The sequence below is a fragment of the Symphalangus syndactylus genome, chromosome 9 (assembly GCF_028878055.3).
Source record: "Symphalangus syndactylus isolate Jambi chromosome 9, NHGRI_mSymSyn1-v2.1_pri, whole genome shotgun sequence".
In the NCBI taxonomy this organism is placed as follows: Eukaryota; Metazoa; Chordata; class Mammalia; order Primates; family Hylobatidae; genus Symphalangus; species Symphalangus syndactylus.
The window spans coordinates 58,964,870-58,987,812 of NC_072431.2; the positions used below are offsets into that span (position 1 = coordinate 58,964,870).

The following is a 22,943-nucleotide window of genomic DNA, read 5'->3' on the forward strand; positions in this document are numbered from 1 at the left end:
TTGTAGAGACAGGTTCTCCCCTATGTTGTCCAGGCTGGTCTTGAACTCCTGGCTTCAAATGACCTTCCCGCCTCATCCTCCCAAAGCACTGGGATTACAGACATGAGCCACAGTGCCCAGCTTGTTTCTGCTTTTGAACAAGGGGTCCTGCATTTTCATTTTGCAGCAGGTCTTGCAAATTATGTAACCATTCCTCATCCCAGGACAAGATACTGGCCAGGTGTGGTGGCTAATGCCTGTAATCCCAGCACTTTGGGAGGTTGAAGCAGGCAGATTGCCCGAGCTCAGGAGTTCAAGACCACCCTGGGCAACATGGTGAAACCCCCATCTCTACTAAAATACAAAAACATTTAGCTGGGCGTGGTGGTGCACAACTGTAGTCCCAGCTACTCGGGAGGCTGAGGCAGGAGAATCGCTTGAGCCCGGGAGGTGGAGGTTGCAGTGGGCCGAGATTGTGCCACTGCACTCCAGCTTGGGTTACAGAGTGAGACTCTGTCTCAAAAACAAAAAAAGACACTGAAGGCCCCTTCTCCAAAGACCACCATAAAGCAGGTGGTCTTTGGAGAAGGGGCCTTCGGTATTTCCTTAGGCAGTTTCCTTAAGTGATAGAAACAGCTCAGTTTTCGCCATGGAGACAGCATTCCTGTGTGTACCCTCTCTGGTCCCTTCTCCCCAATTCCCTAGGTCTCCAGGAAGGGATGATGGGATGGGATGGGCATGAGGGTGAGGAAGAAGCATGAAGGCGCTTATCAATAACAGATGTCACCAGGTGGTTTATTGACATCAGGTGGTTTATTGATGTTGAAACTCCATGCCCCTTTCACCACAGACCACCTGTTGGCCATAAGGCTATGGTGCCAGCGATCTCTCCCACTAACAGAGCTGGCCAGGTCCCAGGGCCTAGCAAACCTCCCAGAGTGGTCTCTAGGTATGGAGGACCCCAGAAAGGGGAAGGGGCTGTGATTGAAGGGATGCTACTCTCAGATTAACCGACAGTATGACCGTCGCATTAGGGTCAGCTACACTGCAGGGCTGGGGTGTGTGGATATCTGTGCTGGGGTCTGGGCTCCGTGGAGAGACGTGTAGGGGTAATGAGAAATTAATCAGCAATGAGAGGTGGACTCTGAGCCACCTCTCTGACCCTGAATCATTCAAGTGAGGAGCAGAGGAGCTCTTGACTGGGGGACAGGAGGATGTGAGGATCCCCAGGGCCTCAGAAGTTGTTATCAATGTTCCAGACATCCCCGCTAAGCGCATTGGCTGCCCCTTGCAGCGTCCAAGTGAGCAGGGCTAGCTGACGCCGGAAGCGGCTCTCCTGGAAGCCGGTGGAGGAGGTGGCCCTGGGGGTCCCGGAGCTGTTGGAGCGCAGCAGCTGCAGGTGGTCCAGCAGGGCGCCCAGCGTGTGGTCTCCGCGGCCCATGAAGATATGGCGGAACGGGGAGTCGGCTGGCGACACGTACTGGGAAAGGAAGTAGAACTCCACCTGCGCAGAAAGGGGGATCAGGTCAGGGTTGGGGGCTCTGACTCGGGAGCAAAGGCCCGAATCATCCTTCCCGCCAGCCAGTCTCTTTGTTTTTTTTGTTTTTTGTTTTTTGTTTGTTTGTTCTGAGACGGAGTCTCGCTCTGTCGCCCAGGCTAGAGTGCAGTGACACGATTTCGGCTCACTGCAACCTCCGCCTTCAGGGTTCAAGCGATTCTCCTGCCTCAGCCTCCAGAGTAGCTGGGATTACAGGCACCCGCCACGACATCTGGCTAATTTTTGTATTTTGAGTAGAGACGGGGTTTCGCCGTGTTGGCCAGGCTGGTCTCGAACTCCTAACCTGAAGTGATCTGCCCGCCTCGGCCTCCCAAAGTGCTAGGATTACAGGCGTGAGCCACCGCGCTAGGCCTCCCCTTCTTTCTATCTCTAGAACCCCTAAAGCCTGCATGTAGTTCTCCTGAGTCTTCCTTCCTCACCCATTCAGTGAATGCCCAAAGCCTCAAAGAACAATCTATTGCCCTGCTATTCCTCTTCTTAACACCACACCTCCCCACATCGAGTCATTCTCCACCTCCACCAATGTCCACAGCCCAGAGACAAAGGTCAAGGGGACAGCCCAGTCCTCATGAAGAGCCTGGCTTTCCTCCTTCTGACGCAGCTGCTGTTCCCTCTTTCCTGAGACGGCCTTGCTCCTGACCTAATCTCCCTCCTTTCTGCCAGCCTCTCCTAGTGTCTTAGCCTCTCCTAGCCCCCTCTCTGGTTTGTTCTGCTTCCACCCATGGGCAGGTCTCAAAGTTCCACCTTCCTCTTCTCTGTACCTATTAAATTATCATTGCCTGGGCACCACCCCAGTAAAATCAGAATCTCTAGGGGGGTGATCTCAGATGCTCACATCTTTTATTTTTAGAGACAGGTTCTCAATGTCACCCAGGCTGGAGTGCAGTGGTACAATCACAGCTCACTGCAACCCAAACCCCAGAGTTCAAGTGATCTTCCTGCCTCAGCCTCCTGAGTAGTTGGGAGTGCAGGCACATGCCACCATACCCAGCTGATTTTCAGATGCTCACATCTTTTTAAGGCCTCCATCATTCACTCACAGAGCTCATCTATGCCCCTGATGTCAACCAGGACCTCTGCGAGGACAGATGCCAAATCTCCCCACCCAATGACCCACTGGAATCCTGCCCTCCAGCCATCTGGACCTTTCCGCTGGGTTTGGGAGCACCTGGACGTATCAGTACCAATCTCTTCCCAAACCTGGGCATTGGGCCCACACTCATGCGGCCCACGGCCTTCTGCAGGTTTCAAGCTCTCACCCTCAAAGGGGAGTGAGCATGGGGTGAGCACAGGCTTTGAAGGTAGACTACCTGGCCTCCAATTTCGGCTCTTCCACTTATTAACTATATGATTTCCGGTAAGTTTCTTAGCCTTTCCTAGCCCCTGTTTCTGGATATAATACTAGCAACCTCAGCACTGGGGGAAGCAAATGAAATAAATCCCCTAGCATGTGGTAACCTTCTATTATGGCAACTGCAGCCCGGCACGGTGGCTCATGCCTGTAATCCCAGGACTTTCGGAGGCTGAGGTGGATGGATCATCTGAGGTCAGGAGTTTGAGACCAGCCTGGCCAACATGGCAAAACCATGTCTCTACTACAAATGCAAAAAATTTAGCCAGGTATGCTGATGTGCCCCTGTAATCCCAGCTAGTCAGGAGGCTGAGGCACAAGAATAGCCTGAACCCGAGAGGCGGAGGTTGCAGTGAGCCAAGATCGCGCCACTGCACTCCAGCCTGGGTGACAGAGCAAGACTGTCTCAGAAAACAAAACCAACCAAACAAACAGGCCGGGCACAGTGGCTGATGCCTGTAATCCCAGCACTTTGGGAGGCCAAGGTGGGTGGGTCACGAGGTCGAGAGATTGAGACCATCCTGGCCAACATGGTGAAATCCCGTCTCTACTAAAAATACAAAAATTAACTGGGTGTGGTAGCACATGCCTGTTGTCCCAGCTACTCAGGAGGCTGAGGCAGGAGAATAGCTTGAACCCAGAAGGTGGAGGTTGCAGCGAGCCAAGATCGCGCCACTGCACTTCAGTCTGGTGACAGAGCGAGACTCCGTCTCAAAAAACAAACAAAAACAAATGGCAACTGCTATTTTATTATTCTTCTATTCTAAGACAACTATTATTATTATTCTCCTCCTCTTCCCTCAGCATCAAATCTGTCAATTTCTCCTCCTAAACACCTGACATCGGTCCAGTCCCCACCTATGAGCATTTGCTGCCACCTGCCACTCTCAAGACATTTGCAATCTGACCAAAATCACTCTTAAAAACTCCACTTTGTTGTCCGGCATGGTGGCTCCTGCCTGTAATCCCAGCACTTTGGGAGGCCAAGGTAGGATTACTTGAGCTCAGGAGTTTGAGACCAGCTTGGGCAACATATGGAAACCCTCATCTCTACAAAAATAAAAAAAAAAAAAATTAGTCGGATGTGGTGGTGTGCATCTATAGTCCCAGCTACTCAGGAGGCCAAGGTGGGAGGATGACTTGAGCCCAAGAGTTCAACACCAGTCTGGGCAACACAGTGAGACCTCATTTCAAAAACAAAAACTCCCAGCCGGGTGCAGTAGCTCATGCCTGTAATCCTAGCACTTTGGGAGGCTGAGGTGAGCAGATCACTTGATGTCAGGAGTTCAAGACCAGCCTGGCCAACATGATGAAACCCCTTCTCTACCAAAAAAAAAAAAAAAAGTAGGCATGGTTGTGCGCGCCTGTAGTCCCAGCTACTCGGGAGGCAGAAGTGGGAGAATCACTTGAACCTGACAGGCAGAGGTTGCAGTGAGCCGGGATCGCGCCATTGCACTCCAGTCTGGGCGACATTAAGACACTGTCTCCAAAAAATAAAGAAAGAAAAATGGATAAAAATAAAACTCCCCTTTGCTCACATCACCTCTCTGCTCAAAAACCTCTCTAATTTCATTGATGCTAAGACCCTTAACATCCAAACTTCTAATCCTCGTGTTCGAGGCTCCCCACGGTTGATTGATAACACCATTTGGTGATCCCCTCCCCTCTGCTTCTCCATGGGGCCCCTGTTCTGGCTCTGCTGGTCCACACCCTGCTTCCAAGTAAAACCAGACTGATTTCACTGCCACACCCGAATTCTGGTCTCTCCGCCCTGCAATGTCCTCTTTATTTTGCATCAATCCACATCCTGCCTGTTCTTCAAGATCCAAGTCACAGTCTAAAGCCGAGGTCAGCAAACTTTTCCTGTGAAACCTAAATATTTTAGGTTTTGCAGGCCATGCTGGTTTTATTGCAGCTACTTAACGTTGCTGCTATTACACAAAAGTAGCCATAGAGAGCGTGAAAACCAATGAGCATGGCTGTTTCAATAAAACTTTATTTACAAAAACAGGGAGCAGAGGCTCACGCCTGTAATCCCAGCACCTTGGGAAGCTGAGGTGGGAGAGTCACTTGAGCCTAGGATTTTGAGACAAGTCTGGACAATATAGTGAGATCCCATCTCTACAAAAAATTTTAAAAATTAGCGGAGTGTTGTAGTGTGTCCTCATAGTCCCAGCTACTCAGGAGGCTGAGGTGAGGTGAGAGGATTGCTTGAGCCCAGGAGGTGGAGGTTGCAGTGAGCCCAGATCATGCTACTGCACTCCAGCCTGGGCAACAGAGTGAGACCCTGTCTCAAAAACAACAACAACAACAAAAAAACAAGCGGCAGTTTGAATTTGGCCAACGGGCAGTAGTTCACCAACCCCTGGTCTAGAGCCACAAAATTCACTGGGTCTGGCCCAATCCTGTATTGCAGGCTCTGAAGTCCTGAGTCCTTTCCTCTCCAACCCTGAGCCTGAGTCATGCATTTTTTTTTTTTTTTTGAGACGGAGTTTCGCTCTTGTTGCCCAGGCTGGAGTGCAATGGCGTGATCTTGGCTCACCGAAACCTCCATCTTCCAGGCTCAAGTGATTCTTCTGCCTCAGCCTCCTGAGTAGTTGGGATTACAGGCGTGTGCCACTACGCCCAGCTGATTTTGTATTTTTAGTAGAGACGGGGTTTCTCCATGTTCGTCAGGCTGGTCTCGAACTCCTGACCTCAGGTGATCCGCCCACCTCGGCCTCCCAAAGTGCTGGGATTATAGGCGTAAGCCACCACGCCTGGTCTAAGTCATGCATCTTACACACAGGTCCCTTTTATCCCTGGTGGGGACAGGGGTATGGCAACTTTGAAAGGCGGGTGTCTTTTTGTCTTCTGGATGCTAACACAGCTGAGGTTAAACCAAGATCTGTGAATGAGAATGAACCATACCCAACCTATTGCCTCACCCCAGGGTCACCCCTTTTCCAGTAGAGGAGACAAAGGTTAAAGAAGAGTGAATGGCCGGGCGCGGTGGCTCACGCTTGTAATCCCAGCACTTTGGGAGGCCGAGGCAGGCGGATCACGAGGTCAGGAGATCGAGACCACGGTGAAACCCCGTCTCCACTAAAAATACAAAAAATTAGCCGGGCGTGGTGGCGGGCGCCTGTAGTCCCAGCTACTCGGAGAGGCTGAGGCAGGAGAATGGCGTGAACCTGGGAGGCGGAGCTTGCAGTGAGCCGAGATCGCGCCACTGCACTCCAGCCTGGGCGACAGAGCGAGACTCCGTCTCAAAAAAGAAAAAAAAAAAAAAAAGAAGAATGAATGGAGAAAGAGATATAAGAAGGAGAGAAGGCCGGGTGCAGTAGCTGACGCCTGTAACCCCAGCAATTTGGGAGGCCGAGGCAGGAGGATCACTTGAGGCCAGGAGTTTGAGACCAGCCTGGGCAACGTGGTAAAACCCTGTCTCTACAAAAAATAGAAAAAATTAGCCAGGCGTCGTGGCACGTGCCTGTACTCCCAGCTACTAGGGAGGTTGAGGTGGGAGGATCACTTGAGCCCAGGAGGTGGAGGTTGCAGTGAGCAGAGATGGTGCCACTGTACTCTAGCCTGGGCAAGGGAGAACAAGCAAGAGCAATAGGTTTGTAAATGGCCAACGGGGACAGGCAGAGGGTACAAGCAGGAAAATGCAAGGGGGAGAGAGAACATGAGCCTCCAAGGGGTAGCCATGCTCGCTCTGAAAACCGTGAGTGCGTGTGCACAAGTGGCTCTGTGTACACTGCAGTTCCCAGCTCACCCCACACTCACTGAGGACGATCCTGTTTACTATTTTGCCCTGCAGACTTTTCCCCATGGCCACAGTCCCTACTCACCCATTTCTTGAGATCAAAGGGTTGAGAGGTTGAGTTCTTGGAGTGAGGAAATGGAAGGAAGTGGAGGAGTTGCAACTGGAGGTGGGATGTGGGCTGCAAAGGATTCAAAGCTAAGCAGAAGGGATTGGTGAGGGAATAAGCTCTTGTTTAACTTTCACGTGACACCTCCTCCAGGCAGCCTTTCTGGATGTCACCCATTTCATTACCAGAAGGAAAACAGCTCTCTATACTCTGAATATCTTTAGCCTTTTGCACATCCCAGCCTGTAACCTCGTACTGTGGACCAGTGTGGACATGCTTTTTCTTTCCAGAAGGGTCGAGGAGGCAGTGGGAGCTATAGGAGGGGAGTCAGCGGGGAGGGGTGGAGGAGGGTGGATTGTCCCAGTTCTGCCAGGCGTAAACCAGGCGACTGTGGCCAAGGGGCTGGCCCTCCCTGTCCATTTCATCACTGATCGCTCGGGTCCTCCAGCCTGACCGATCTATGGGCACTGCGTGTCCAGGACTGGGAAGAGAGCATCCAGAGCATCCGGACTGTGTAGGCGGGGAGAGAGAGGAGGGCGCAGACGGGGCCAGGTCCAGGAGGCGGAGCGCCAGAGGAGGGGCGGGACACTGGGGGCGGGGCGAGGAGGGCGGGGCCTCACCCGCATTATGCGCACGTTGTACATGCGTGTCAGTCGCTCGTCTCTCTCCTCCGAGCTGTAGATCTCCTGCCGCAGCTTCTCCGCCGCCCGGATGTAGTCCCCCCGCGCCGAGTACACCCACTGCAGGGTCAGCCCGCGGGCCTGGGGGCGGAGGCGCGGGCTGAGGCTGGCGGCAGGGGCCAGGACCCCCGCCTAGCATGGGGACAAGGACCCCCGCCTAGCATGGGGAAGGGGGCTGGGACCCCTGGCCTGGCAGGAGGGAGGAGGTAGACGAGGACAGAGTGCTGGAGGCAGGAGGAAGGGTGTGGGGAGAACATCCTGCACCTGCCAGGTTGGGCGATGGCACATGCTGGGGGCTGGGAGACTGGAGGCAGGGGGTTAAAGGGCTGGATTGCCAGAGAGGACCTAGACCCCAGGGATTGCAGAGAGAAGGGGCTGGACCCCTGGCCTGGGCAGTGCTCCCCACTCCCAGAGACCAAGAGTGGGGTGGGCCTCTTGAACCTTGAGGTCCCCAGAGAACTCGTTGAGGTTCCCGATGTGCCTGAGGACGACGTCCCCGTAGCGGCCGAAGTCGAGGGGCAGCAGGCGATCGTGGCTGAGCCGGATGAGGAGCTGCCCTGCGAGCTGGGCCACGGCCTGGGCCACGGCGGGCAGGCGGCCTTGCAACACCTTATGCAGGTTCTCATAAGTGTCCTCCTTTGTGTGCAGGAACGGGTAGGCCTGGTCGTCCTGCCAGGACAGGGTGGACGCTGGGGCGGAGGCAGACAGGCTGAAGGACTAGCGCTGTGTCTGGGGCAGGGGGAGGACGTCTCACCTCCGTGAAGGAGAACTCGACGGCAGGGACTCCCACAAAGGCCGTGAAGGAATAGGCACTGCTGTCCATGGGTAGGGGCCGGATCCTGGGGGCAGGCGGGTTGGAGGGATCTGTGGGTTCAGGCTCCCCCACATCCCTCCCCAGCTCTCCCTACCCCCCCAACTTACACCTCAGCATCCCAGCTAGGATTGGTGAACACCACCTGTTCATAGAGAGTCTGCCCGCTGTGGTTGGGAGAATCCACCTGGGGGTGGGGGGAGGGCACTGATCAGGCTCTGCTCCTCCCCGCAACCTACTTCCCTTCACCCTCTATTCCTGGGGTGCTCTTGCCTGCTTCAGGACACTCTCAATGAGACTTGTCAGAAGGGGGCTGGTCTTGGCATGAAACTTGTCATCCCCTGGAAAAAGGGGAGGGGAGGGATGCCAGGCTCAGGGCTTAGCCCCAGAGGCAAGGGTGGACCCCAGGGGACCAGGTGGTGGCACTGCCCCAGCTCACCCAGCACTGCGTTGTCCAGGCTCACGTACACTACGGCTTTGAGGTGCAGCACGCTGAGGTAGCCCTGTGGGTGGGTGACCAGTGTGGAGTGGGAACCCCCCACCCTCACCTCTCCCCACTGCCTAACGACCTGCCCAGGACCCTGCATCACCTCTAGCCACTCTGTGGAGCCCACGCTCCCAAAATCACCACCGTCCCAGCTGATGAAGAGGAGACTTCTGCGGGGCCGGAAGCCTGGGGGCAGAGGGGAAGGAGGACAGGCTTAGCAGGGGCCAAGCAAAGACCCTCCCCTTGCCTTCTTCTGCCCTGGTCCCCCAGGGTCTCTGCTTCTCTGTCTCTCTTTCTGAGACAGGGTCTCACTCTCTCGCCCAGGCTGGAGTGCAGTGGTGCAATCATGGCTCGATGTAGCCTTGACCTCTCAGGTTCAAGTGATCCTCTTGCCTCAGCCTCCCAAGTAGCTGGGATTACAGTCATGAGCCATCACGTCCAGCCCAACATGCTTAATCTTGACACAGACCCATGGACTATGATTATCATTCATATCACTTTTTTCTTTTTTCTTTTCTTTTCTTTTATTTTTTTTTTTGAGATAGAGGCTCATTCTGTTGCACAGGCTGGAGTGCAGTGGTGCGATCTCCCCTTACTGCAAACTCCGCCTCCCGGGTTCAAGTGATTCTCCTGCCTCAGCCTCCCTAGTAGCTGGGATTACAGGGGCCCTCCACCACACCTGGCTAATTTTTGTATTTTTAGTAGAGGGTTTCACCGTGTTGGCCAGGCTGGTCTCAAACTCCTGACCTCAGGTGATCTGTCTGCCTCGACTTCCCAAAGTGCTGAGACCACAGGCATGAGCCACCACACCCGGCCTCACTTTCATTTTTAGGTGAGGAAATAGAGGTGAAGTGACTGGCCCAGGACCACTCAGGTACAATGTGGATGCCGAGGTCCAAGTGACCACTGGCCAGTCTGTGTCCCTCACTGCCTCTCTGCCCTATCCTCCTCGGGCCACAGGCCCACCGCTGCCTAGCCCAGGCCCAGGCCCTGGCCCTGATCTTACCGTTGCTCACCATGGAGGAAAAGGTCCGCACCAGCTCCAGGAGTATAGCCGTCCCCACAGCGGATTTAGCTGCTCCTGGACCCCACGCATCCCTCTGGGCCCCGATGACAACGTAGTGATCTGGGGAGGGGATGTTTGGGACCCACTTCTGACGCTGGCAGTACCCAAAGTCTACCCCCTGCACCCTGGGGGCATCCTCCATCAGCCTGTATCTCTCAGCCCATCACATTCGGACAACCCCAGCCCTGCAGTCCCTCCAGTCCCTAAAGAGGGCACCTCCCCCTGTTTGGCCCTTCCCCGATAGCGTGCTCCTTCAGCTGGGTGCCTGCGGTCATTCTGGACTTAAAGGGTTTCTGTCACCCATGCTGGAGTGTGCAGTGGTGTGATCATAGCTCACTGCAGCTTCAAACTCCCTGGCTCAAGCCATCCTCCTGCCTGAGCCTCCCAAGTAGCTGGGACCACAGATGTGTGCCACCATGCTCGGCTAATTTTATTTATTTATTTATTTATTTTTTTTTTTTTTGGAGTCTTGCTCTGTTGCCCAGGCTGGAGTGCAGTGGCGCGATCTTGGCTCACGGCAAGCTCCACCTCCCGGGTTCACGCCATTCTCCTGCCTCAACCTCCTGAGTAGCTGGGACTACAGGCGCCTGCCACCATGTCCAGCTAATTTTTTTGTATTTTTAGTAGAGACGGGGTTTCACCATGTTAGCCAGGATGGTCTCGATCTCCTGACCTCATGATCCGCCTGCCTCGGCCTTCCAAAGTGCTGGGATTACAGGCATGAGCCACCGCACCCGGCCCATTTCTTTTATTTTTAAATTTTTTGTGAAGACGGAGTCTTGGCTTTGTTGCCCCATCTGTCAATTACCTACTTTGATTCTCCACCGCCATCCACATCTAGCTATGCTTGAAAGGGCCATCTATCCTATTTAATCTGATCTGATCTTTCTTTCATGCTTGAGTCTTTCTTTCTCTTTCTTTCTTTCTTTCTTTCTTTCACTTTCTTTCTCTCTTTTCTTTCTCTTTCTCTCTTTCTTTCTTTTTTTCTTTTTCTTGAGACAAAGTCTTGCTCTGTAGCCCAGGCTGGAGTGCAATGGCACAATCTCGGCTCACAGCAGCCTCCACCTCCTAGGTTCAAGTGATTCTCCTGTCCGAGCCTCCGGAGTAGCTGGGATTACAGATGCGTGCCACCACGCTCAGCTAATGTTTGTATTTTTAGTAGAGACGGGGTTTCACCATGTTGGCCAAGCTGGTCTCGAACTCCTGACCTCAAGTGATCCACCTGCCTCGGCCTCCCAAAGTGCTGGGATTACAGGCGTGAGCTACCACACCCAGCCCATGCTTGAGTTTCTATTACAACATCATCCAACGTAGGCTTACTCACTTCCAGTGCTGGGGAGCTCACTACTGGGCAACAACCCCCATTCCATCACTAGACAGGCTGGAAGGTGAGGTCTCTTCACTGCTGCCACCATCAGACCCAGTTCAGCCTCAACTTACCAGCTTCCCTCCTCTGGGCACCACTCCTGTCCCCTCTTGGGGCCTCCTGCACTAGCCCCCTATCTTGCCAGGGTGTATGGGCAGAAATTCCCCCCAGCCCACTACAAGCTGTGAGTGGTACTGGACACACAGCATACCTGGCTCTGAGCGGCCTTCGATGCAGCCGAAGATGTTGTTGATGGGGGTGGAGGTCCTGTGATTGTTGACCACTAGCTGCAGTCCTGGCCCGGGGCCCAGGTGATAAGGGGAGCCTAGGAGGCTCCCCTGCCATTCCTGGGGGGCCACAGGGCCTTTGAGCTTCCTGGAGAGGAGGAAGGCAGAAAGGGGGAAGTTGTAGAGACCCAGAAGAGTCCAAATCACTCTTTTCCTTCTTTCTTTCCCTCCCACCCTTTCTGGCTCCAGATCGCTGCTTCTGGACGCTGCCTTGGTAGGGCAGTGCAGTCAGGGCTGCCTTGGATGGTTCTCAGCTGAGGTAGGTGTGCAATCCACTGGGAACTTTAGTCGCCAGACAGTAGACCCTGGAGAAAGGCTGTGTCCATCCAGAAGAGTCACTTTTTTTTTTTTTTAAGAGTCAGGGTCTCGGCCAGGCATGGTGGCTCACGCCTGTAATCTCAGCATTTTGGGAGGCCAATGTGGGCGGATCACTAGGTCAGGAGTTCAAGACCAGTCTGGCCAACATGGTGAAACCCTCTACTAAAAATACAAACATTAGCCGGACATGATGGTGGGCACCTGTAATCCTAGATACTAGGGAGTCTGAGGCAGGAGAATCACTTGAACCCAGGAGGTGGAGGTTGCAGTGAGCCAAGATTGCACCACTGCACTCCAGCCTGGACGACAGAGCAAGACTCCATCTCAAAACCAAAAAAGGTCAGGGTCTCTCTGTCTCCCAGGCTGGAGTGCAGTGGTGTAGTCATGGCTCACTGCAGTCTTAAACAAGAGTCACCTTCTTCTAGTTCACCCACAGTCACCCTGTGGCCTCGCTGCAGCCTCCCTCTCTCTGCTTCCTCCTCTCCTGGTCCCCAACACTCTCCTCACCTCAGCAGGCGGGAGGCAATGTCTGCACTGATGGGCTGGGCTGGGATGCTGGGAAGGCCTGATGATGCAACTGGAGGGAACTGGGTTTGATTGAAGGAAGGGAAGCCAGGCGTGTAGGGGTCTCCAGTTCCCAGGTGCACCTGCAGGGAAAGGGGTGCCCATGCAAAGCTGTGAGCTGGGCTTCCAGGAAAAACGAAAAACATGCCAGCCCCATTCTGAGCAAGAAGGTGTGGCCCGGGGACCTGGGAACAGCACGGCCAGCCTCCCCAGACTCACATGTCCATACACTGCCTGCTGGCTGGACAGGCTCGGCTTGGGTGGGTCCTGGGAGAAGTCTGCTGGCTCTGGGTATATGAGCACTCCTTGAGCCCCGAAGTCCTGAGCATTGGTCACCTGGGGAAGAAGGTGACTAGAGGACTCCTTCTCCCAGAAAAAAACCCGATTCATAAGGGCAGGAGAAATCAGGAAATGGCAAGGCCTTTGCTTGCAACTGTGCATCCCACGGAGAGAATGTGGGGGCACCACCTGGCCTGTGTCTTCCCAACCTCAGCAGCTCCTGGGCAGCCCTCAAACCCCACTGGGCCCCAGGGTACCCCATGTTTCTGTTCCCTTCCCCATCTGATTTTCCCCAACCCCCAATTTGTTCCCAGCCAACTTTTTCTTTTTTCCTTCCTTCCTTCCTTCCTTCCTTCCTTCCTTCCTTCCTTCCTTCCTCCCTCCCTCCCTCCCTCCCTCCCTTCTCTGTTTCTCTTTCTTTTCTTTTTGAGACAGAGTCTCTTTCTGTTGCCCAGGCTGGAGTGCAGTGGCACGACCATAGCTCACTGCAGCCTGGCACTCCTGGGCTCAAGCGATCCTCCCACCCGAGCCTCCGGAGTAGCTGGGACCACAGGCATGTGCCACCAGCCCAGCTAACTAAAAAAAAAAAAAAAAGAATTTTTTTTTTTTTTTTTTTTTTTTTTTTTTAGTAGAGAGGGGGTTCTCACTGTGTTGCCTTGAACTCCTGGCCTCAAGCGATCCTCCTGTCTTGGCCTCCTAAAGTGCTGGGATTGCAGGTGAGAACCATCGTGCCCAGTTTATATTTTCTTACCATCCATCCACATGGTTCTTTCCTGTCTCCCTCTCACAGCACCCTGAACGATTCTCACTGGCAGTCCGACCCTCCGGTTCCCGGGCTCACGCCCTCCCTCTGTCCAGGGACACTTACTTTCTGGGCGAAGCTGATCACCCCCACGCGCACCAGCAGCAGGCGGCCCACTGGGTCCACGCCCCTGGCCCGCAGGTCCTGCAGGTCTTCGGGTCGCCCGTAGTGGGCGTACACCAGCTCTCCCTGGGGACACCAGGACGGTGAGGCGCGCTCCCCGCGTCCCTCCTTCGAGACCCAGGAAAGGGCTCGTGCCGCGCCCCATCCTAGGAGCGGGCAGGGGGTGCTCACCGTGACGTTGCCGATGGCGCTGTAGGGGCAGTAGACGTCAGGGTCCTCCAGCGGCAGCTGCTCTCCGACCTTCCCGGCCTCATCGACCCAGTGCAGGGTGTTGGGGTGAGCCCTGGGGAGTGGGGCTGGTGAGCGCCCCGAGCCGCGTCCCTCTCCCCGCGCGCCCCCCGCCCGCGCGCGCACTCACGGGTCCGGGAATTGCAGCCCCACGTAGTGCGTGTCGGTCCACACGTGGTCCAGCTTCTGGCGGGAGAGCGCCGCGCGGAGGTCCTGAGTCAGAGCGGCCATCCCGGCCGAGCCTGCCACCCGTTCCCGAAGGCTGGTTTCCCTAAGCGGGGAGAGGTGGGGACTTTTCTGGGCGCCCGGAGGAGAGGGAGGAAAGAGGGAAGGTTGCCAGAGACGTGCGGTCGCCAGGTTCAGGGGCGGCGAGGGGTTCCTGAGTTTAGGAAAAGAGCTCTCCCCGCGGACGCTTTTTTTTTTTTTTTTTGAGACGGAGTCTCGCTCTGTCGCCCAGGCTGGAGTGCAGTGGACCAATCTCCGCTCTCTGCAACCTCCGCCTTCCTAGTTCAAGCCATTTTCCTGCCTCGGCCTCCCTCGTATCTGGGATTACAGGCACGTGCCATCACGCCCGGCTAATTTTTGTATTTTTAGTAGAGACGGGTTTCACCATGTTGACCAGGTTGGTCTCAAACTCCTGATCTCAGGTGATCTGCCCGCCTCGGCCTCCCAAAATGCTGGCATTACAGGTGCGGCCTCCCAAAATGCTGGCATTACAGGCGCGAGCCACAGTGCAGGGCCCTTCGCGGACCCATTTTCTCCCATCACCACCAGGGCGGCGCCCGAGAATCTCAGGACCTCCTTCTGCTTAAAACCTGACTTCCCATAGCTGGGGGTCCTGCCCATCATCCTGTAGGTTCTTCCCGGCTCAAGTCACCTCTAGTCACCTTCTTCCCCAGGTGACCAATGCTCAGGACTTCGGGGCTCAAGGAGTGCTCATATACCCAGAGCCAGCAGACTTCTCCCAGGACCCACCCAAGCTGAGCCTGTCCAGCCAGCAGGCAGTGTATGGACATGTGAGTCTGGGGAGGCTGGCCGTGCTGTTCCCAGGTCCCCAGGCCACACCTTCTTGCTCAGAATGGGGTTGGCATGTTTTTCACACACACACACACACACACACACACACACACACACACACACACGCGCGCGCGCGGCACCCAAACACTTTTCTTCAAAAGAGCTAACTGGGCAGGCAGCAGACCCTTCTCATCTACCCCATCCTCCACGTGGGCCTCGTGGAGACACTTTACACCAAGGTACCCAGGGGAATCACCGGTTCCTGGGCTGGAGCCATCCTCCCGCCTCAGCCTCCTGAGCAGCTGGGACTACAGGTGTACGGCACCAACTGCTGATTTTTAAAGAAGTCTCGCTGTGTTTCCCAAGCTGGTCTTTTTTTTTTTTTTTTTTTTGAGACGGAGTCTCGCTCTGTCGCCCAGGCTGGAGTGCAGTGGCGCAATCTCGGCTCACTGCAAGCTCCGCCTCCCGGGTTCACGCCACTCTCCTGCCTCAGCCTCTCCGAGTAGCTGGGACTACAGGCGCCCCGCCACCACGCCCGGCTAATTTTTTTGTATTTTTAGTAGAGACGGGGTTTCACCGTGGTCTCGATCTCCTGACCTCGTGATCCGCCCGCCTCAGCCTCCCAAAGTGCTGGGATTACAAGTGTGAGCCACCGCACCCGTCCTCCCAAGCTGGTCTTGAACTCTTGGCCTCAAGCGATCCTCCCAAAGTGCTGGGACTACAGGCATGAACCATGACGACCCGCCCCATATGTGTATTTAAAGGCACACATCAAAAGCGTGAGATGAGATGCTTATGGGAAGGGGAGTGGGGAGGATCACTCAGAGATGAGGCAGGAAAATTAAATGGGAAAGGAAAGTCCTTTAACTGACCAATGAGTACACTGTATTGTGGTCTCAGAAGTATGATCAACTCCATTCTTTACACCCAACCTTAAAAAAAAAAATCCCCTCCAATCTAATCATGATACTATATTGTTCAAAACACTCCAGTTCTCTCTCTTTCCTCTTAGAATGAAATTCAAAACAGTAAAGTAGCCAGTATGGCCCTTTAGGGCCTGAGCTACATTCACCTCACCGGCCACATGGACCGTCTTTCCCTTCCTCCAAGAGGCCACCATCTTCACATTTCAGACCTTTTGCAAGTGGTGAATCTCAGCCTGAATGTTTTTCCACAGTCTCTTTGCCTGGCAAATTACTCATCTTGTCAGTTTAGACTCGTCAGTTCCTCAAGGAAGCCTTCCCTGAACTACAATCTAAATCAGGACCCTGGTTATAGTCTTTCCTTACACCCTTTTCTTTTTTCTTTCTTTCTTTCTTTCTTTTTTTTTTTTTTTTTGAGACCGAGTCTCGCTCTGTCGCCCAGGCTTGGGTGTAGTGGTGCAATCTCAGCTCAATGCAACCTCTGCCTCCTGGGTTCAAGTGATTCTCCTGCCTTAGCCTCCTGAGTAGCTAGGACCACAGGCACCCACCACCACACTCAGCTAGTTTTGTATTTTTTTAGTAGAGACAGGGTTTCGGCATGTTGGCCAGGCTGGTCTCGAACTCCTGGCCTCAGGCAATCAGCCCGCCTTCACCTCCCAAAATGCTGGGATTACAGGTGTGAGCCACGGCACCCGGCCCCTTTTCTTTTCTTTTTTTTGGAGATAAGGTCTCGCTCTGTCACCCAGCCTGGAGTACAGTGGCATGGCCATAGCTCACTGCAACCTTGAACTCCTAAGCTCAAGCCATCCTCCTGCCTCAGCCTCCTGAGTAGCCGGGACTCTAGGCATGCACTACCATACTGGGCTAATTTTTTATTTTTCTTTTAAAAAATTATTATTATTATTATTATTATTATTTTTGACATGGAGTTTCACTCTTGTTGCCCAGGCTGGAATGCAATGGCGCAATCTCGGCTCACTGCAACCTCCACCTCCCAAGTTCAAGTGATTCTCCTGCCTCAGCCTCCCAAGTAGCTGGGATTATAGGTGCTCGCCAACATGCCCAGCTAATTTTTTTTTTTGTATTTTTACTAGAGACTAAAAATGGTGAAACAGGGTTTCACCATGTTGGCTGGGCTGGTCTTGAACTCCTGTACTCAGGAGATCCACCCGCCTTGGCCTCCCAAAGTGCTAGGATTACAGGCGTAAGCCACCATGCCTGGCCAAATTATTATTATTTTTTTAAGAGATAGGATCTCTCTATGTTGCCCAGGCTGGTCTCAAACTGGGCTCAAGTGATCCTCCCACCTCAGCCTCCCAAAGTGCTGAGCTCACAGGTGTGAGCCACCACACTGAGCCTCACATCCTTTGCTTTTCTTTCAAAGCAATGATTCCAGTCGTAATTATGTAGTTGTGAATGATTGTTAGTTTAGCATTGGTTTTCTCCAGTGGATTGTAAGCACCATGAGAACAAAGTTAGACTATTTTAGTCTCTGCTATCTCACCACCACCTGCTTAGCTTAGTACCTGCCACATAGTAGGTGCCCCAAAATATTTGTTGGATAAATGAATTAATTACTTAATCATTGTCACCTCCAGTCCAGGCATTCCACTTCCCTGGTCACACCCTGAATCTTTTTTTTTTTTTTTTTTTTTGAGATGGAGTCTCGCTCTGTCGCACAGGCTGGAGTGCATTGGTGTGATCTCAGCTCACTGCAACCTCCGCCTGCCAGGTTCAAGCGATTCTCCTGCCTCAGCCTCCCAAGTAGCTGGGATTACAGGCATGCACCATCACACCCAGTTAATTTTTGTATTTTTAGTAGAGACAGGATTTCACCATGTTGGCCAGGCTGGTCTCAAACTCCTGACCTCAGATGATCCATCTGCCTTGACCTCCCAAAGTGCTGGGATTACAGGCGTGAGCCACTGTGCCTGGCCGGTATCCTGCATCTTGTCATTACCCGCACTCCATCTCTGGAATACTTATCCATTGAGGATCTACTGAACATCTAGTAAGTGCCAAGCACTGTGGTAGGTGCTGGAGACTCTGAGATAGACAGGACGTATTGTATCAGGAAGTTTTCAAGGTTCCAGAATCCTACTCTCTGACTAGACCTTGTCAGGTTCCAACTCCCCCAGTTATCCTCACTGTACCTGCTCTTCAATCCCATTGAACATGACAAATGTCCTATAGCTCCATGTTTATCATCTCCCCCCACTTTCTCTTCCCTCTCCATCCCACCCAGAGCCATGTTTCACTCTTGTTGCCCAGGCTGGAGTGCAATGGCGCGATCTTGGCTCACCGCAACATCCTTGCTCTCTCCCCAAAACTGCTACTTTTGCCTCAGTGCCACACCCTGCTTCTAGACCTGTCAAACTGTCTACCTGTACCCAGATGACCAAATACTGCTCAGCCTGTACCCAGACGACCAAATATTGCTCAAAAAAATAAAAGTAGCCCTGAACAGGCTGGGCACCATGGCTCACGCCTGTAATCCAAGAAGTTTGGGAGGCCAAGGTAGGAGGACTGCTTGAACCCAGGAGTTCGAAACCAGCCTGGCCAACATGGTGAAACCCTGACCCTAAAAAAGAATACATAAATTGCCGGGCACAGTGGCTCACACCTGTAATCCCAGCACTTTGGGAGGCCGAGGTGGGCTGATCTCCTGAGGTCAGGAGTTCGAGACCAGCCTGACCAACATGGAGAAACCCCATCTCCACTAAAAATACAAAATTAGCTGGGTGTGGTAGCGCATGACTGTAATCCCAGCTACTCGAGGGGCTGAGGCAGGAGAATCGCTTGAACTCTCGAGGCGGAGGTTGCGGTGAGCCGAGATCGTGCCATTCCTCTCCAGCCTGGGCAACAAGAGTGAAACTCTGTCTCAAAAAAAGCAAAAAAACAAAAACAAAAAACCATAAATTAGCTGGGCGTGGTGGCTGACGCCTGTAGTCCTAGCTACTTGGGAAGCTGAGGCACAAAAATCATGTGAAGCCGGGAGGCAGAGGTTGCAGTGAGCTAAGATCACGCCACTGTACTCCAGCTTGGGCAACACAGTAAGAATCGGTTGCAAAAACATAAAAATAAATGAATAAATCCTGTCCCCAAATAATAATAATAATTTTGAAAAAAGAAAAATGAAAAATTAGCTAGGCCTGGTGGCCCCTCCCTGTAGACCCAGCTACTCGGGAGGCTGAGATGGGAGAATCACCTGAGCTTGGGAAATCGAGGCTGCAGTGAGCCCAGATTGCACCACTGCATTCTAGCCTGGGTGACAGAGCAAGGCCCTGTCTCAAAAAAAATTAATGTAATGTAATTTTTTTTTTTTTTTTTTTGAGATGGAGTTTCACTCTTGTTGCCCAGGCTGGAGTGCAATGGCACGATGTTGGCTCACCGCCACCTCCCCCTCCTGGGTTTAAGCGATTCTCCTGCTTCAGCCTCCTGAGTAGCTGGGATTACAGGCATGCGCCACTACACCTGGCTAATTTTGTATTTTTTTTGTTTTGTTTTGTTGTGTTTTTTTGAGACAGAGTCTTGCTCTGTCGCCCAGGCTGGAGTGCAGTGGCGCGATCTCGGCTCACTGCAACCTCCGCCTCCTGGGTTCATGCCATTCTCCTGCCTCAGCCTCCTGAGTAGCTGGGACTACAGGCGCCCGCCACCACACCCAGCTAATTTTTTGTGTTTTTAGTAGAGACGGGATTTCACCATGTTAGCCAGGATGGTCTGGATCTCCTGACCTCATGATCTGCCCACCTCGGCTTCCCAAAGTGCTGGGATTACAGGTGCGAGCCACCATGCCTGGCCTGTAATTTAATTTAAAAGCCCTGAGCAGGCTGTGTGCGGTGCCTCATGCCTATAATCCCAGCATTTTGGGAGGCTGAGGTGGGAGGATTGTTTGAGGCCAGGAGTTTGAGACCATCCTGGGCAACATAGGGAGACCTCATTTCTACTAAAAAAAAATTAAAAAATTAGGCTGGGCACGGTGGCTCACACCTGTAATCCCTGCACTTTGGGAGGCCGAGGTGGGTGGATCACCTGAGGTCAGGAGTTTGAGACCAGTCTGCCCAACATGGTGAAACCCCGTCTCTACTAAAAACACAAAAAATTGGTTGGGTGTGGTGGCAGGCATCTGTAATCCCAGCTACTCGGGAGGCTAAGGCAGGAGAATTGCTTGAACCTAGGAGGCGGAGGTTGCCATGAGCCAAGATCGCACCACTGCACTCCAGCCTGGGCAACAGTGAAACTCTGTCTCAAAAAAAGTAAAAAAAAAAAAAAATAGCCGGGCATAGTGGCACACATCTGTAGTCCTAGCTACTTGAAAGGCTAAGGTGGGAGGATCACTTGGGTCCAGGAGTTGGAGGCTGCAGTGAGCTATCAAGTCGGCACTGTCTGGGTGACAGTGAGGCCCTGTCTCAAAAAAATAAAGCCCTGAACATTGTTGATTCCACAGACTTAAGGTCTTTCAGCAGGTGAACCCAGCAACATATCAAAAGAGTAATCAGACACCTTGATCAAGGTTAGTGTTGAGCTCAGGAAGATAAGGAAATCTATTAACACAAATTACTATATAAACATTAAAGAAGAGGCTGGGTGCGGTGGCTCATGCCTGTAATCCCAGCACTTTGGGAAGCCAAAGCGCTTTGGCAGATCGCTTGAGCTTACGAGTTGGAGACCAGCCTGGGCAACATGGCAAAACCCTGTCTCTACTGAAAATACAAAAATTAGCCAAGCGTGATGGCGCGCACCTGTAATCCCAGCTACTCAGGAGGCTGAGGCATGAGAATCACGTGAACCTGGGAGACAGAGGCTGCAGTGAGCCAAGATTGCACCACTGCACTCCAGCCTGGGTGACAACAGCGAGACTCCCAAAAAATCAATCAATCAATAAAAGTCTCAGTGAGCTAGGAATGAAAGGAAACTTCCTTAATTCAATTTTAAAAAGCTGTCTGGAGCACAGCAAAGTTCATTCTTAATGGCAAAGTATTATAAAAGCATTGCTATTAAAGTCAGGAAATAGGCAAGGATACCTACTGCCACTGTTACCTTAAATTCATGTCCTCTCAAATGCAATGAGAAATGAAAAAAAAAATGTAGAAGGTCTAAGCATTGGAAAAGAGAATCTCCATCTCCTACTATCTGTAGCTTAGCTGATTACCTCCTAAGAAAACCCAGGTGAATCCACTGAAAAATTACTCCCATCCCTAAAGAGGGCTATGGGTGGACCTAGCTTCTGGATCTGCACCCACAAATGAATTTGCTTACTTGTTTTTCTTTTTTTCTTTTTTTTTTTTCTGAGATGGAGTCTTGCTCTGTTGCCCAGGCTGGAGTGCAGTGGCGTGATCTCGGCTCAATGCACGCTCCACCTCCTGGGTTCAAGCCATTCTCCTGCCTCAGCCTCCCGAACAGCTGGGACCAGAGGTGCCCGCCACCATGCCCGGCTAATATTTTGTGTTTTTAGTACAGACGGGGTTTCACCGTGTTAGCCAAGATGGTCTCGATATCCTGACCTAGTGATCTGCCCGCCTCCGCCTCCCAAAGTGCTGGGATTACAGGCATGAGCCACCACGCCCGGCTGTTATTTTGTTTTTGAAACAGGGTCTCGCTCTGTCTCCCAGGCTGGAGTGCAGTGGCGCAATCTCGGCTCACTGCAACCTCTGCCTCCCTGGCTCAGGCGATCCTCCCCCGTCAAGCTCCCAAGTAACTGGGACTACAGGCACTTGCCATCAACCCCAGCTAATTTTTGTATTTTCTTTAGTAGAGACGGGGTTTCGCCGTATTGCCCAGACTTGCTTGCTTGTTTTTCTGATTCCCTAGAATGCACCTTCTCAGAACCCCTCAGCACTCCCTGCTCCAAAATCTAGGCGCCTGGGTGAGGCACTCAAGGCTTTTCTGGGTCTGTCCGGTCTGACACTGGATGCTGCACCCCTCTGATCTCAGACAGTCACTCCCTCACCTCCCAAATATGCCACCCTCAGAGCCTCAGTCCCCTGGAACCTCAGCTCCGAATGCCTACCATCCTTCCCAGGACCGCTGAACAGGGGGGCCAGGAAGGCAGATGGGAGGACTCAGGAGGGGGACCCGGACACTAGAGGCCTGGGCCAGGAGGCAGGGAGGCCCAGTCTGAGCGGATGAGGGGAGGGACACTCGAGAACAGGATGGGGCAGGGCCATCCCTACCTGATGGTGTCCTCCAGGCGCCCCTCCCCCAGGAACTGCAGGAACATGGCCTGGAGGTCGCTCCAGTACAGTGTGCCCCGGTGGGAATCCAGGTTGGGCTCATAGTTGACATCTTCACTGACCACCAACACGGAGTCTCCACACGCCTGGCAGGACCCTCGGAAGGCGACGTAGCCCAGAAGGAAGGCTGGAAGGTGGCAAGATGAGGATTCTCTTTGTGCCCACCTCTGGACCCCAGAAATCTCCCCCATCCCAGGCCCTTCACTTCTGGGGAGGGGGATGACTCTCACCCCCGGTGAAGATCAGCAGGGCCGTCAGGACCAGGTAGGGGGCAGCCCTCCGTCCTGCTGCTGCCCAGGGAATGAGGTTTGGCTGCCTGGGTCTAGACCCCAGGGGCTCAGGGCCCCTCAGCTCCATGGGGCAGAAGTGGGCCAGTGTCTCCGCCCCCTCCTCCTCGTCCTCCTCTTCCTCCACCAGGTGCCCTTTCCGGGGGCCTTCCACACGCTGGTAGACGGTCTGAGAGGATCTTGGGGACAGTTGTTGCTGTGCGGGCGAGGTGGGCATGAGATTGGGGCAAGAGGCCTGGGGGGTGGGGAGGCATCTGGCAATAATGAGGTCAATGACTTGGGGGTGTCAAATGAGCATGGTGGTGGGGGCACGGGGGAGGGGCAGGGGTGGGAAGAAGCGAGATCAGGACATGGTCCAGGAGGGGCAGCCTCAGGGGCTTGGGAGGGGGCTGAGGGACTTAGAGAGAAGGCCTAAGGGGTCTTCCCAATCCCACTAGTCTTACCGCTCTCTGGAGTAGACCCCAAAGCCGCTCCATGCTTGTGTCCCCTCCTGAAGCCTGCAGGCTGTCCCCCAGCGATAAACCGATAAACCGTTTGTGGGAGCCCTAGGAGGGCCTCTTATCAGCCCTGGCAGGCAGCCTGAACCAAGGCTGCTCCTCACCACCCCCAAGGGTGGGAGCACAGTCCTGGCCTCAGTCCAGCCTTCCAGACGTGGCCCCCCGGTCCAGGCCAGAGCACAAGGGGCTGTGCTCTCCCCTGCCAATCTCTCCACAGCCCCACGCCTGCCTCCTCC

The 22,943-nt window shown here is 53.5% G+C and overlaps 1 protein-coding gene across 2 annotated transcripts; it reads right to left on the reverse strand.

Moving 5' to 3' along the window:
• Positions 1-774: 774 nt before the first annotated feature.
• On the reverse strand, positions 775-22,861 carry TFR2 (transferrin receptor 2). Of its 2 annotated transcripts, XM_055292622.2 has the most exons (19): positions 22,654-22,861; positions 22,154-22,406; positions 21,864-22,050; positions 13,881-14,021; positions 13,694-13,805; positions 13,466-13,588; positions 12,538-12,654; positions 12,262-12,401; positions 11,361-11,524; positions 9,724-9,843; positions 8,821-8,903; positions 8,670-8,733; positions 8,504-8,571; positions 8,341-8,417; positions 8,174-8,258; positions 7,861-8,088; positions 7,360-7,500; positions 6,719-6,811; positions 782-1,483 (listed from the first exon to the last, which is right to left on the reverse strand). In XM_055292622.2, the coding sequence occupies exons 1-19, from the start codon at positions 22,684-22,686 to the stop codon at positions 1,214-1,216; spliced, it is 2,499 nt and encodes an 832-aa protein (XP_055148597.1). In that variant the 5' UTR covers positions 22,687-22,861; the 3' UTR covers positions 782-1,213. The 2 variants fall into 2 exon arrangements, with proteins under 2 accessions (XP_055148599.1, XP_055148597.1); XM_055292624.2 differs by lacking the exon at positions 6,719-6,811 and having other exon boundaries at positions 775-1,483.
• Between the last annotated feature and the right edge of the window lie 82 nt (positions 22,862-22,943).

Bases quoted from the DNA above. Each gene is read 5' to 3' on its own strand.
- TFR2 (XM_055292622.2), bottom strand. From the start codon at position 22,686: ATGGAGCGGCTTTGGGGTCTACTCCAGAGAGCG. The intron at 11,525-12,261 runs GTGAGGAGAGTG...CCTCCTCTCCAG, and splicing joins ATTGCCTCCCGCCTGCTGAG to GAAGCTCAAAGGCCCTGTGG. The intron at 8,734-8,820 runs GTGATGCAGGGT...ACCCACCCACAG, and splicing joins GCTCCACAGAGTGGCTAGAG to GGCTACCTCAGCGTGCTGCA.